Genomic DNA, 14,563 nt, shown 5'->3' with positions numbered 1-14,563 from the left:
GGTCGTCTTCATCACCCTCCCCAACGCAGCCGCACGATTCGCAGCCTTCCTGGTCACCTCATGCAACGTGCTCCACCCACTTTCCAATCTGGTGTAACGTCACTCCCAGGTAGTTTACGTGTTTCTTGGGTGTTGGACAAGCCCCCACACATTGTAATTTCACACTTCGCCTGTTTCCATACTCCCCGCCACTACCAGCACGGCAGGGTTATCCACGAATGCGATGGGGGTTGTAGTTGTAACCTCTTCTTATTCATAGTTCATAATCCCGTCATATGCCAGGTTCCATAGCGTCGGGCCCAAGACAAATCTCTGGAAAACCCCGGCCGCCATGTGGACGATCGTGACCTTATCAACCATAATTTTTCTCTCGGACAGATACTCCACCACCACATTCATCAGGTAATCAGGTCATTCTCTCTCCTCCATTGCTTTCATTACCTCGTTTCACTGCAGCATATTGAATGCATTTCTAACATCGAACAGCAGCAGGACCGCCCAGTGGTGTTCATCCCCTCGGTTGCGCAGTGTGTCGAATACACTAACGATTGCACCAATGGTGCTTTTCCCTTTGCAAAAAATAAATTACCTCGGGGTTAAACCTCCTAATCTTTCAAGCATGTCGTCGATGTGTCCTCGCAGCATCCTTTCGAACATCTTACTGATGCACGGAAAAATAAGATCGAACGAAACTTTTCCCCAGCCTGGGGGAGCAGTACCAAACTCGATGTTCTCCAATGCTCAGAACATTCATGTGTTCCAGAAGTCACGCTCGCAGGCTTCGCCCGTCCTAGACGATTCATCCCCCAGATAGTATCTGACTCAGTCCGGTATACCTGCGCCCCTTAATTGCGCCCAATGCCTCGGCAAATTCATCCATGGTAAAGGGTACGGCTCGCTCAGCTTTTTCGTCCCTCCATACTCCATGCCATCTGCCGGTCGGAAAGAGCTCTTGTGTTACCTTCAGCATTTCGTATAGAGAGTACGCATGGAACTTCTTCATCACGATCCTGTTTCTCTGACCTCAGATGTCCTTATCCAGCTTTTCACACAGCTCTTTCCAGTGCCCTTCTTTCTGCTGCACGAATTTTCCTATAAAGTTCCCTCTTACGTACGCGGTTCGATGAAATCAGGGTTAATCCCTGCTATGCTCCTTGCTCTCGTTAACCTTCTTCTCATGACTATACAATTATTTCTCAGTGCATCGATGTCCGCATTCCACCAGTATGGCATCCTATTGACATCTCGGCGACCTATCCTGGTTACTTCGGTTTTTTAATGACTTTCTCCAGGTTTTCCACAGTGGGTGATTGGCCCCGCATCATGCCCATTCTCCATATAATCAGCTCCTCGTATACTTTCCAGTCATTCCCATCGCTGCATCCGCCCCCGACGTCGCGGACGCACGGACAGCGTTAGTTCCCGTTCCGGTTATCGAAAATCCGATATGCCCATGCTCCGTTCCGGTGTAATCTGGCAAAACCTTCCAGTCTCTTCCTTTCTCCGCTATTCCTTGTGTCTTCTAGACATGGAAACAAGTAAAAAAATAAGGAATACATGTGGAATAGACGATATATTAACGGTTGGGTGTTAAACAGCAAAAAGAATGGAATGAACATATTAGAAGAATGGCAGAAAGAAGAATGGTGAGAATCGCTAGGGATAAATCGCCAACTGAAATAAGAAGTGTAAGTCGACCCCGAAAAAGGTGGAGCGACAATTTGAACATTCATGCAGATCGATGAAGTTTAAACAGGCGATTTGCCTAGAATAAAGAAGAAGAAGCAGACTACCACTTAGCAGTAGCTAACACATCGCAGATACGCTACTAACGATGCTGAACCGAAATCCGACTCAAGTTCAAGACCAAAATACGTCGTTTCGCGAGCCTCACGAGAATTCACCATAATTGGGGTTTGCTGTAGATAAGTAATTTTTCTGCACTGATAGTATCATAATATAATTTTTTCTATAGTCTAGTTACGTTAACTTCCAAACATAGCATATTTTTATTTTGATTTCCAGTTCGCGAATTCCAAGCTTACCAGATATACACTTCTCAACAATTGTAGTGGATATTATGAAAATGTGTATTTTATTTTTTGTTCATAAGGTCAAACAGAAAAATGGAGTGATATAAATAAAGATTTATTATTACTTCGTATTTTCATACAGATGAACCGAAAGAAAGAAATTCTTTATGAAAAAAAAAATAGAAAATAAACAAAAATTGTAAAATTAACAACTTAAAATTTCTATTCCTGCTCAATTTCTAATATCCCGAAAAGAAAAATTAATAGTGTGTGGGTCCACCTCTGTGTCGCCTTAGTGCTCTAACTCTATTTAGAAGACTTATTAAATTATTGATGCTGCTGCGGTATACGTTCCCAAATCGCGCGTAATGTATTGGCCAACTGATCTAAAGGTTTGGGGCGGTTGAAGGAGCCTGTTTTGTTGCCTAGACATTTCTGAATAAACATGTTCATATTAAGTGAACACGGTGGCCACTCCATTCTTGTAATGCCATGAGCTTCTATACACTCGTTGACAATTCTCGCACGGTGAGGGCGAGCATTATCATCAATCAGAACAAATTGTTCGCCTATTGCACCAAAAAATGGAGCAACTATTGGTACTATGACTGTCTCGATATCGTGTAGCAGTCATTGTCTCATTAATTAAGACGACTAAGTCCGTCAAAACATATGCCTCCCCACACGCAAACGGATCCACCTCCAAAAAGAGTCGTTGGAACTCTCAGATTTTCATTCTAACGCTGTCCTCTTTCCCTCCACACCAATATTCGGCCATCATTCGTATACAAACGAAATCTGGACTCGTCAGTAAAGAGACAATTCCTCGAATTTTCGAAATTCCACTGATAGTGTTTCATCGCCCAGTGATATCTGCATGCACGCTGCTCCCTAGTTAGTCGTGGATGGGTAGCGCGCCGTCTAGCCCTTAAATTGGATGCATGTAACCGTCTTCTGACAGTTTGACTTGAAATCGCTCGTCCAGTAGCATGCCTGAAGATACTGTTAATTCTGGAGCCGTGAATGTTAGGTTTTTTCTTGCCGTCAGAAATACAAAGTGGTCTTGCCGACGAGTTGTAGATCGTTCTCTTCCTCCTCCATGCCTATATGTTGCAGATCCAGTTGCTACATACCGATTCCATGCACGACTTATCACACTTTGCGACACATTTAGCCTCATAGCAACCTCTTGTTGAGTTATGCCTTGTTGGATCCAACGAACTAATTGCTCGGGCTGCACTAGTTCTAAACATGTTTGCGGCATAATGTTTTTGTGATAAATAGATTTCTTGACTTATTGACAACTGGTAAAGCCAATACAAGCACTTTTATACGAATGATATATTCATGTTTGGAACAACATGTCTCTCTTTGTAGGAGATAAGGACCGATAAGAATAGGGAGAAAAAAACCACATGCAAAAAATAGTTTTATTTGTTAATTTTAGGAATTTTAAAATTATCCACTTCAATTGTTGAGTAGTGTATTACTCTTTTATCGTACTTTTATCTTTATTTTTGGTAGATCTGGTAGAATTAGTGAACGATTAAGAAACATATTTATTATTGAAGCAGAAAAAGTAAATGTATACGCCTATGTTTGTTACTTTATATGATATATATGCGTGCGAACTGTCAGTTACGCTTCTTTGTGTTTCAGCAAGTTATAATTTCCAGTCTGATTAACGTGATGTAGTGGGTCAAATTAAAGGAATTTTATAAATCCTCAATTGAAGAGTGCGTGTTTATCAGATATGTAGTTAAGAGCCAAAGTTTTTTTATTCTTTACAACAGAAAATGTATGATTTGTTAGGTCAGTATTGAATAAATTTTGATGCATTAATAAAAGGAGCGGTACTTGTACAGTGAATAAGACAATAGAATATATTTAGAAATTATATTTCTCCGTTAGTTCTTAAGAATTTGTAGAAACCGATTAGCATGTTAATAGTTTTTAGGAAATTTATAATTGTAGAAAAAAATTGTTGTTTGTTATATAAATGAAGAGATGGGGATACGTATGATGAGCTTTGATTAGAGGAGATTGAAAAAAGTGGAATAGGTATGTAAGAATGAGAGTATAGCTAGATTTTTAAGGGAAAAAAGATAATCAGTTGTTTTCCAAGGGTGCAAGGCGAACAGTCGTTGTTCTATGGTGGTTCTTAAGTGATAGTAAGCATTAGAAGTGAATGTTTGTGAGTTTTCTTGGAGTAAGTGTATCTGACGAAAGCTGATCCAGTAAAATATTGTACGTTATACTTTTCTACTTATATATTCCAAGAGTCACTATTTAGGCCGGAACGAGAGATTCAGTTTATCGAGAGGAGAAGAGACTAGCATCTTTTAAACGATACGTGCATTTGAAGGAGATCATTAAAGACGAGAGGCTCGCAATAATTTGTTGTAAGATTGCTGATTACCTAGGGAACTGCTAAGAATAGATAGTGTAGGCTACAAGGAACAAGGATTTGGACAACTCATCATCAGAGATATAGTTTTTTTACCATTCGTCAGTTTTTCTTTATTAACAAAGTTTTTTTTAATTGCTTTAGAAAAGACAGAAATATTTTGATCAGGAGATTTAGAACAACAATTTTGATTTGAAATTTTAATTTATATTGTATATAACATTAATTTTTGAAGGTTCACGTACGTAGAACAAAATTTTGATAATCATTATATGAGATATTTTTTGTTGAAGATATTTGAGTGTGAATTTTATTTCAATATATAATGTTGTATCATATATGTTTTTATTATTCCGGTATTCTGTGGACCTTACCTATCATATGTAAAGCATAGATATTGAAGCACGAATATAACCCTGAGATAAGAGAATTAAATAGTGTGATAAAATCATAATTGCATCATTTAAATAAGTTTAATTAATTAATTAATTAGCTAATTAATTGCTTGGCGCACCTCTGACTTTTAATATCACATTAATATATAATAATATATATATATATATATATATATATATATATATATATATATATATATAAATTATGGATGAACATGGTGTAAAAAGATGCAGCATAAGCGTGGCTATTGGACGAGGTTGTGTAAATAGAAATACTGACAAATATCGAAGCTTTGAAAGAAATGGAAAAAGAAGAAAAATCAAACTAACAGCAAATATTCGTATAAGCGTGTTTAAAAAATAAAGTCAGAAATAATTACTGCATATATATCTACCTGATCTATCTATTTTCTGAACTCTAATTGGTTAACACAAAAACATTTTTGTGCTCGAAAGTCCAGTCAACTTTCTCAAGATTTCCTTGTCTCTACCGGTAAAGTTTTGGCAAAGCATCAATAAACTTTATTTATAAATACATACTATAAATTAAAATTAACTAATTTTTAAATTCGCTAATGCTAACGGCCTTGATAGGATTAAATTTGGTCGCGAATATTGTTTGTAGATAATTCTCAAGGTTGAGAGTTACACTTGTTTGAATTTGTTTTGACGTTGCAAAATGTCCACATCATTATTATATACCTTTATAAATTCGCGTGCAAAATGGGGCCACATGAAATTTTACTGGAAAAATTGTGTAAATATTTCTAAACTATTCATTCTAAACATTCAAATTAATATCAGTATAAAAAACACTATTTTCAGATCCCTGAGGATAGGAATTCAAACTTTTAAACTAAATTTTTCAAACTTTACTAGGTATTAAAAGATAACCAATATTTTAATGCTCATCATAAGCATTAACCAGTATGGGTACGCACAATAGATTAGTCCTAAACTTGTTTACCTTCAGCTTTTTCAAAACCATCAGAGTAAAGAGTGTTTTAATCAATATTATATATTATATATTGAGCAAGTGGACAAAATGAAATACTTATGAGTCTGGATTACGGAAGATCTGAATCCGAAATCAGAAATTCGCTCAAGAATAGAGCAATCAAGAGCAGTCTTTTTGAAGGTGAGGAAATTTCTGAGTAACCAAAGACTCAATCTGCAAAATCTGATATCGATGGTAAAATGTTATACCCACTCTATTCTTCTTTATGTTGTCGAAGCCTGGACTGTTAATGTTGACTTAATGAGAAAACTGGAAGCTTTTGAGATGTGGCTTTTTAGGAGAATTGGTCGAACGAAATGGTCTTGCACAGAATGGGAAAAGACAGAGAACTTTTGACCACCATTAAAAGGCGAAAGACAGCATATTTGGGGCACATACTTAGAAATGATAAGTACGAATTGTTGCAGCTGATTATGAAGGATAAAATCGAAGGAATAAAGGGGTCCTGGTAGATGACAATTATCCTGGCTCAAAAACATTCGCGACTGGACCGGGTTAAACACACAGACGCTCTTAAGAAAAATAGAAGATAGAGACGAATTTGCAATGGTTATAGCCAACCTTCATTAGTGGAGACGGCACTAGAAGAAGAATATATTATATACATATATGACTGTTTTGTAAATTCTGCATTTAATTTCTTTCCCGATATTTTTATTTATTTACAATTTATTTATCCCGAATTTACAAAACAGTCATCAGACCAATAATGATATACACGGCAGAAACAAAACCTGACACAGAGAGGACAAAAAGGAAGGAACCAGTAGAGATGAAGACACTTAGAAAAATTGATGGTAAAATACTATGGGACAGAGATAGAATTAGATATACGACATAAATGCAAGGTGGAGAACATCAAGGACTGATACATGGAAAAACTTTTCCTCTGGGCGACCTGTTTAACCTTATTTTTAGGTATCTCATGAAAGTGATTATGCAAAATAATCTCATGGGAATATTTTTCCGAACGAACCCGAGCTTTTAGCCTTGTTTATTATCACAACAAAAGACAAACTAACAACAACAAGAACACTTGTAAGTTAATTAGTGAAACGACAAACTCATTCAATCAAGATGACGAAAAAGCAGGGGTTCTACTATCAATCCGATTTAAACACAAAATAAAAACTAGTCCAGGCTTATTATTTAATAAAATTCCAAATAAACGTATTTTATACACAAAGCTGAAAGTAAAATAGCAAATATTCTTTATAATTAATGACACATAATGTGCCATGTTATTTTGACATTTATTTACTACCAATAAATCACTATCTTAATAACAATGAAATAAAAATCCTGTAAACTTTTGTTCCCTAATAAACTGTAAAAATAATTACAAGAACTGTTTGCATTTTAAATATTGTATAACACATTTATCAGTTATTATTTTTTATCTCCTTGTGTAAATAAAGATATTACAGTCGTTTTATTATGGTCAGAATATTTGTTCAGCGGATAAGTAGTTGTGTTTGGAAAACAATTTAAAAAGAGCTCAAAAAGTAAATGCATTACCGTTAATGTGTTCAAGGTTTTTTAATAATTACATATTATAGGTACATCTACACGAACAAAACAATTTATTAGGTATATAGACGTATCCAATCGATGGTAGTATATTTATTGACTGAATATGCTCCATTACGAAGGCAATAAACGATTAACTTAATATTTATTCTGAGTAATGCAAAACGAATAGGCCTGAAGTGAAACGAAGTTTAAACCGATACATCAATTCCGAATTTCTGTTACACGTTTTAATAACAATAGTACAAAAAAGACCAAATTCAAGACGAAATAACTATAGCAGAAACAAAAGGCATTCGACAGGGTCCGACATGAAAAACTAATAGAAGTACTGAGAAACAAAGATATAGACAGACGAGACTTACGAATCATTATCAATCTGTATTGGAATCAAAAGGCCAATATAAAGATAGAAGAACAAAAGTCCGAAAATATAGATATAAAGAGAGGAGTAAGACAGGGCTGTGTTCTGTCACCATTACTGTTTAACGTGAACAGTGAAGCCATATTCCAGGAAGCGATAGCGGATCTGGGTGATGGAATCTCTGTAAACGGAAGAATAGTAAATAACATAAGATTCGCTGATGACACCGTTATAATGGCAGACACCCTAAAATCGCTACAAGAATTGGTAAATAGAATTAACGATTATTGCATTAGATACGGACTAAAAATAAATAAGAGAAAAACTAAATTTATGATTGTCTCAAAAACGCAACATGGAAATGAAAGATTAATGATAGAGCAAACCCAAATAGAAAAAGTAGAGACATATAAATATCTGGGAACCTGGGTTGATGACAAAAATGACCAAAGCAGAGAAATCAAAGTCCGAATTGAAACTGCAAGGCAAGCATTTGTGAAAATGAAGACAATGCTTACCAACAGAGACCTTCAGTTGCATCTCAGATTGAGGGCTCTAAGATGTTACATATTTTCTATCTTACTATACAGAATGGAAGCTTGGATATTGAAGAAACAACACATAAGAAAAATAGAAGCGTTCGAATGTGGTGTTACAGAAGAATATTAAAAATTCAGTGGGTTCAAAGGATTACCAATGCTGAGGTACTACGACGTCGAAATAAAGAGTTAGAAATTATGAACAGCATAAAAAGAAGAAAACTAGAATATTTGGGTCACATAACCAGAGGAGAAAAATATGAGCTGCTGAGAATTATTAGAGAGATATCGCAACGTCAAACGTTAATACCGTATTGAGACGTAAATAACGGATAACGGTCTGTTGAAACACAGGTATCAAGAGAGTTATCGCAAATTGTTCTGGGGGGTACGATAAGACTTAACGATATTATGGCAACCGACGTTTGGCATTAACTGTAACCTAGAAATTAATGTTAGTCATAGCCATACTCGAATATAACTACTTGTACTTAACTGTTTTTTTTTATTGAATAATGGATATGGAAATTGATGCAGCAATAATAGCTGGTGATGATGATAACGAAATTGAAGACTTAATTCTTGTTAATTTGCTACAAGGAGAAGATATTGAGCAGGTAGACGTGCACTTTAATTTTAATGATTTAACCAATAGTCAATGTCAATGTATAAAACTTGTCTAAACAAAATATGAACACACGTGTTTCCCAAAATAAACCAAACAACATAGATAAGGTTAGATTGCCAAACAAGATCCATAGTATAAACAAGATCATCCACTTGATCCACAGTCACAGTTTTTAGTTTCTAAATTTGTATTCTATCAAATATTTTTATGTTTTATGCGAAATGTCAAATTATCGTTTAACGTAATTACCACCCCTTATTTCGACCCAAATAGCGGAAGCCCTTATCCGTTATTAACGTAACATTCACTATGCGCTTGCGTACATGTCAAAATAGCGTATTCCGCTATTAGCGTGCGATACAAATGCACTTGCGATATCTCTCTATTATGCAAGGAAGGATCCAAGGAAGAAGAAGCATAGGAAGAAGACGCATCTCCTGGCTGAAGAACCTTAGAGAATGGTTTAACTGTAGTTCACTAAACTTTTCAGAGCAGCAGCCAACAAAGTGACCATAGCCGTTATGATATCCAACCTCCGATGGGAGATGGAACTTTAAGAAGAAGAAACAAAAGAAATCATACAAGAGCTTAAGAAAGGTACGGCGGCTGGATTTGATAAAATCACAGCAGAAATGCTTAAAAACACGGGCGACAAGGGCATTGAACTGCTAACAAAAGTATGTCTTAGGGCATGGAGTGAGAGCCAAATACCAAAAGATTGGGAAGTGGGAGTTATTCTACCCATTTTCAAAAAGGGAGACAAACGCGAATGTAGTAACTACAGAGGAATAACACTACTGAGCATCCCATCCAAAGTATATGAGAGAATACTAGAAAAACGTCTTTTACAAGAAGTTGATTCTAAAATGAACAATCACAGAGTGGGTTTAGAAAAGGCAGAAGTATCCAAGATCACATTTTTACTATCAAGAAACTAATACAAAACGCGCGGAACTCAAGCACTGAGTTATACCAAGTTTTTATAGACTTAGAAAAGGCATTTGATAGTACTCCAAGAAAGGTGATTGACATATGTTTAAAAGAAAGGTGTGAAAATCAAACTCAGACACGCCATTATGAGTATATATAGACATACAAGGAACATAATCAGAACCGATAATATGGAATCCGAAGAGTTCATCGTAAATAAGGGTCTACGTCAAGGAGGAGTCCTAGGCCCCATACTGTTTAACATTGTCTTGGATGACATAAGTAAAGAAACTAGAGCAGAAACATTGAAATTATATGCCGGACATAGAAATCTAGAAGCAGTGTGGAGCTCAGAGTGTGCATACGCAGACGATCTAGTGATATTTGGGATAAATGAAGAAGCATTCAATCGAAATTTAAAAGTATGGAGCGCTGCACTAATTAAACGAAATTTGAGGATCAATAATGAGAAGAAGAAGTAATGGTATGTGGACAAAATAGAAAACAAACTTTTTGCAACTTTTTGAGACCCAAAATTGACATTCAGTGGCATTTTCGTCTTTGACGACTGAAGTTAAAGAATTCAAAATCCACAAGGAAAATAATTCCTGCAGCTGGCTGTATACCACGTATCACAAAAAAGAGGTTAATCTTTGTATATGGGTATATTTTATATATATAAAATATACCCATATACAAAGATTAACCTCTTTTTTTTTTAAAGAATTCGTTATGGTGATAGCTAGTCAGAAATAATTCTGATTGTTCGTAAGGGTTGTAGGAGGTTCTTCCTTAGTCATAAATGACCTACTTTAAGTTCCATATTCGGAGATAAATTCTCTTTACTACTCAAAATTATCGTTTTAATATATTATTATTATACTAATCTCATTTATGTTTAGATTTGGGTAAAAAAAGTAAGAATTGTATCCTTATTGTCTGAGCTACGCTAAGAGTAATATAAATAAATGTACAGCATCAGCATCTGCTGGTTTGGTACCTATCATCCAGTCAAAGCCTGCAATTTTTGTTTGTATGTTCTTGCAGCATGTCTATCCTTGGTTGTTTTCAATCTTTGTCCACTTTTTTACTTTGTGTTTACTCTCATTTTTAAAGCTTTTTTTATTCGTTTATAAAATATAATTACCACTGTATATTCTTACATATTTTCCAATTTCTATGCATTCCATATACTTCTTCATTTTAGTTGCCCTGTCAACACTTCTATCAATTCCGAATAAAATTCTGCTACGTTTAAATTAGATTATAGAAACTAGTCGATTTGAATTACGTGACATCAACGAATTATCTCATTTTCGTTCGAAAAATGGTCGTGATCGATCATACTCCTATCAATTATTCCTTACTGAAATAATTTAGTATACCACCTTCATGCAATTTCGCGTTCATAAACAACGAGTCTACTTTTGTACAAGTTCTAAAAATAGATTTTATATTCCAGTTGCCAGTAGTGCAACATTTTTATCAGTAAATATTTATAGGTTTATTATGCTCGGTTATATAAACTGTTTGATTTTCGTCGTAATTTGGCTGCGCAAATTGGGTTAATTTCTTTTTTGCAATACCATGAATTAATAATGTTAACGAAATTCTGTGAAATAACTGAGACAAATATGATTGTCTTAGTTTGAGAATTATAATTAAAAATTTTGACCAACAAATTTGTGAAAATTATAGAGGAATACCGTTACTAAATACAACATATAAAATATTGACACCAATAATAAAAAGGAGGTTATCAAAGATCACAAAGAAAACAAATAATTCCACCTTGCTGGATTGCCCACACCTTTCGTCAAACTAATAAATTCCTATCTCTCCAATCGGACGATCAGGATCAAAGTCGGCAACACCCTATCCACACCCTTCACTCCACAAGCTGGAGTACCCCAGGGCTCAATTCTTGCTCCAATATTACACACAGTCTACAATAGTGCCATCCCCCGCCCACAGCATAGATCGGAGACCCTTCTACTGTACGCTGATGACACTGCTCTCCTCCCGCCAGGACGACATAGAGAGCGTGGACAATTGTCTGTATACGAAAGAGCACAAAATTATCTAGATAGGGTCCTTCGGTGGTGCAATAAAGGAGGCTGACCATAAATCCCTCCAAAACACAACTAATTGTATTTAAATCTTCAAATTGTCGCGATGTCCATGGCCGAATAACTATGTAATGAGAGGACCTGATTCTCAGAAACTCGGTTTCCTATTTGAGAGTTCATTTTACTAGGACTCTCAACTGGAAAACCGACATTCAAGATACCCTTGACAGGGTGAGAAAGAGGTTTAAACTCCTGGCAGTGCTATCCGACAATTTGGGCAGGACGTCATCTAATAAACTATTGCACACCTACAAAACATTCATTAGAAATATTATCGAATACAAGGCATGCATCTACGTCTCCCTCCCTTAAAACCTATCAAATCAATGCCATCATGGCTACTAAAAGAAAAATCCTCAGATCCTGCATGAGGGTGAGTCACTATCCACTCATGCTCAGTGTTCAAATACTCACCAGATTTCCTCAAAGAAAAATTTCGTTCCCTCAAGCTAAATTTCTACATAACACTGGACTTGAACTTCCTGATGACTATTTTGATATTCTAGAAACAGTTCCCATTAAATATTGCAGCTAAAAACTGCACGCCCAAAACGCTGATTAAGAGCCGTTCCGAGTATGGCTGGTAACCTCTGAAGTGCCTCCCTCGACATGTTTGGCTTTCCTCATCAAAATTCCTCTTACGCGCTTCTTAACACATCGTCCACACATATACGTCATCTGAACCCCAGCTTCTTAGTAGTCCACTACTTCTCCACATAAAACATCAATCATCACGTTGTGTTACACCACCACTATTCCGCAAAAAAAAGGAGAACCTCTTTGAAGAGGCGTAAAGCCTAAACAAGGTTAAAACTCTGGTTCCAAAACAAATGATGGAAAAAGCAAACGAATACTAATTAGAATTGAAAATGTTATTCATAGACTTCAAAACAGGCATTTGATTCAATTAAAAGGAAAGGATTATTGATAACACTTAAAAAATGAAAATTTCCACATAAACTCAGAAAATTAATGGAAATGACAATGAGAACTACAAAAATTAACATAAAGACACAAAGAGGAGAGACAGAGGAATTCAGTATAAATAAAGGGATGAAACAAGGAGATGCTTTATCAACAACGCTATTTAATCTAGCCTTAGAATATGTACTACGAAATATAAATAAAGGAAATCTAAGAACAAGAAGTGGTCAAATAATCGCATATGCTGATATTGCTATTATTGCAGAGAACAGAAAAATAATGAAACAAATGCTAGAAGAAATAAGAGAGAAAGGGGAGGTAATGGGACTAAGATTAAACCAAGAAAAGACAAACATATTAAGATTAGAGATAAAGACAATGAAAGAAAAAATCAAAATAGGAAGTTCTGAGTTTGAAGAAGTAGAACACTTCAAACATCTCGGGCAACTATACCGGGCAAACCAGTCAACTGCTTCAATCCAGAATTCGTTCTCACAAATACAACAAGAACAACGTCACTGCGCTCACAGAACATGAAAACGAGAAGAAGCATAAATTTGACTAACGTACAGTAAAGTCATAACATATCTCCGCTTTACCTTTTTCGAAAATAGCAACGATATGCCCATATAAAAATAATTATACACTAATGACAGTAAACCATGAGATATCTTGTCAATTCATTAATTTCAGTGTCCCGTTTTACGTTTTGGTAAGTTTTTTTATATATTTTGCAGTAAATTTTGTTCCTACTCTTGTACATTTTAGAATCTTGACACAGGCAAGGGTTTCCTGCCGAAACGTTGATTTCAATGGACAATAAAATCTAGTTCCAAATTTAATAGTATTTATTGAACCTAAAAACAAATATAGAGAGAGAAAGAGAGATAGAGAGAGAGAGAGAGGGAGAGAGAGAGAGAGAGAGAAATAAATCGTCAGTTTGTAAGAAATATTTCAACACCCCGCATCTCGGAAACGAAGCATTTGCAGACAGAAGAACAGAAGAAAACATAGAACATTGTAAAATTAAATAAAATTTAGTCGACCAATAATTATTTATTGTTCTTCAAGTACAGTCTCCATTTAATAATAAAGGTTTAAAACAATATTGCTTGGTAACAATAGTGGCGTACATCTGTCGATTGTGGATAACGTGAAGCAATATGGTTGATCGATTAATTAATCTACGTTAATTATTAATATAAACTAAAAAAAAGGTAAAAAACTTACTCGTTTCCATTTGAAAGTATATGCGACGTCCATTAAAGTAAAGTTCAAGTTCAAAACTTCTCCCTTGTAGATAATATCCACCTGAAAATGACAAATATAATAATGTAAGTAAAGCTATTTTAGGAGTTCTCCCTTGTTATATCATCCCAAAATATCATCCAAACGCATTTTGCCCAACGGTAAAGTAAAATCAATAAAGTACGGACGAACAGCTAAAACGTAAAATTGGGAGCGGAGTTTATAGCCTCGAGACTCCCTTTATTACGCCGTTGATATCTGTTGTGGCCAAACGTATATAATCTTTCATGTAGTTTAATAAGAAAAAATTACAATGGAGGCTCTCTAATACAGAGCAGTAATAAAATATTTTCTCAATTTATCACTAAAAACAGTTGAATATCTTTTTGTATTTAGTTTAACCGTGTGCGTGCACAGA

General features: G+C 35.5%; 1 protein-coding gene across 1 annotated transcript in view; it reads right to left on the bottom strand.

The window, feature by feature from the left end:
- The window catches only part of LOC140446049 (uncharacterized), a 167,030-nt gene that overhangs the window by 44,121 nt on the left and 108,346 nt on the right, over positions 1-14,563 (bottom strand). Inside the window, exon 6 of the mRNA XM_072538563.1 lies at positions 14,128-14,208. Coding sequence (XP_072394664.1) covers positions 14,128-14,208 — 81 coding nt within the window. The remainder of the gene's footprint in view (positions 1-14,127; positions 14,209-14,563) is intronic.

This window comes from Diabrotica undecimpunctata, chromosome 7 (genome assembly GCF_040954645.1).
Source record: "Diabrotica undecimpunctata isolate CICGRU chromosome 7, icDiaUnde3, whole genome shotgun sequence".
NCBI classification, from domain to species: Eukaryota; Metazoa; Arthropoda; class Insecta; order Coleoptera; family Chrysomelidae; genus Diabrotica; species Diabrotica undecimpunctata.
This window is presented reverse-complemented; position numbering and strand designations above follow the sequence as displayed.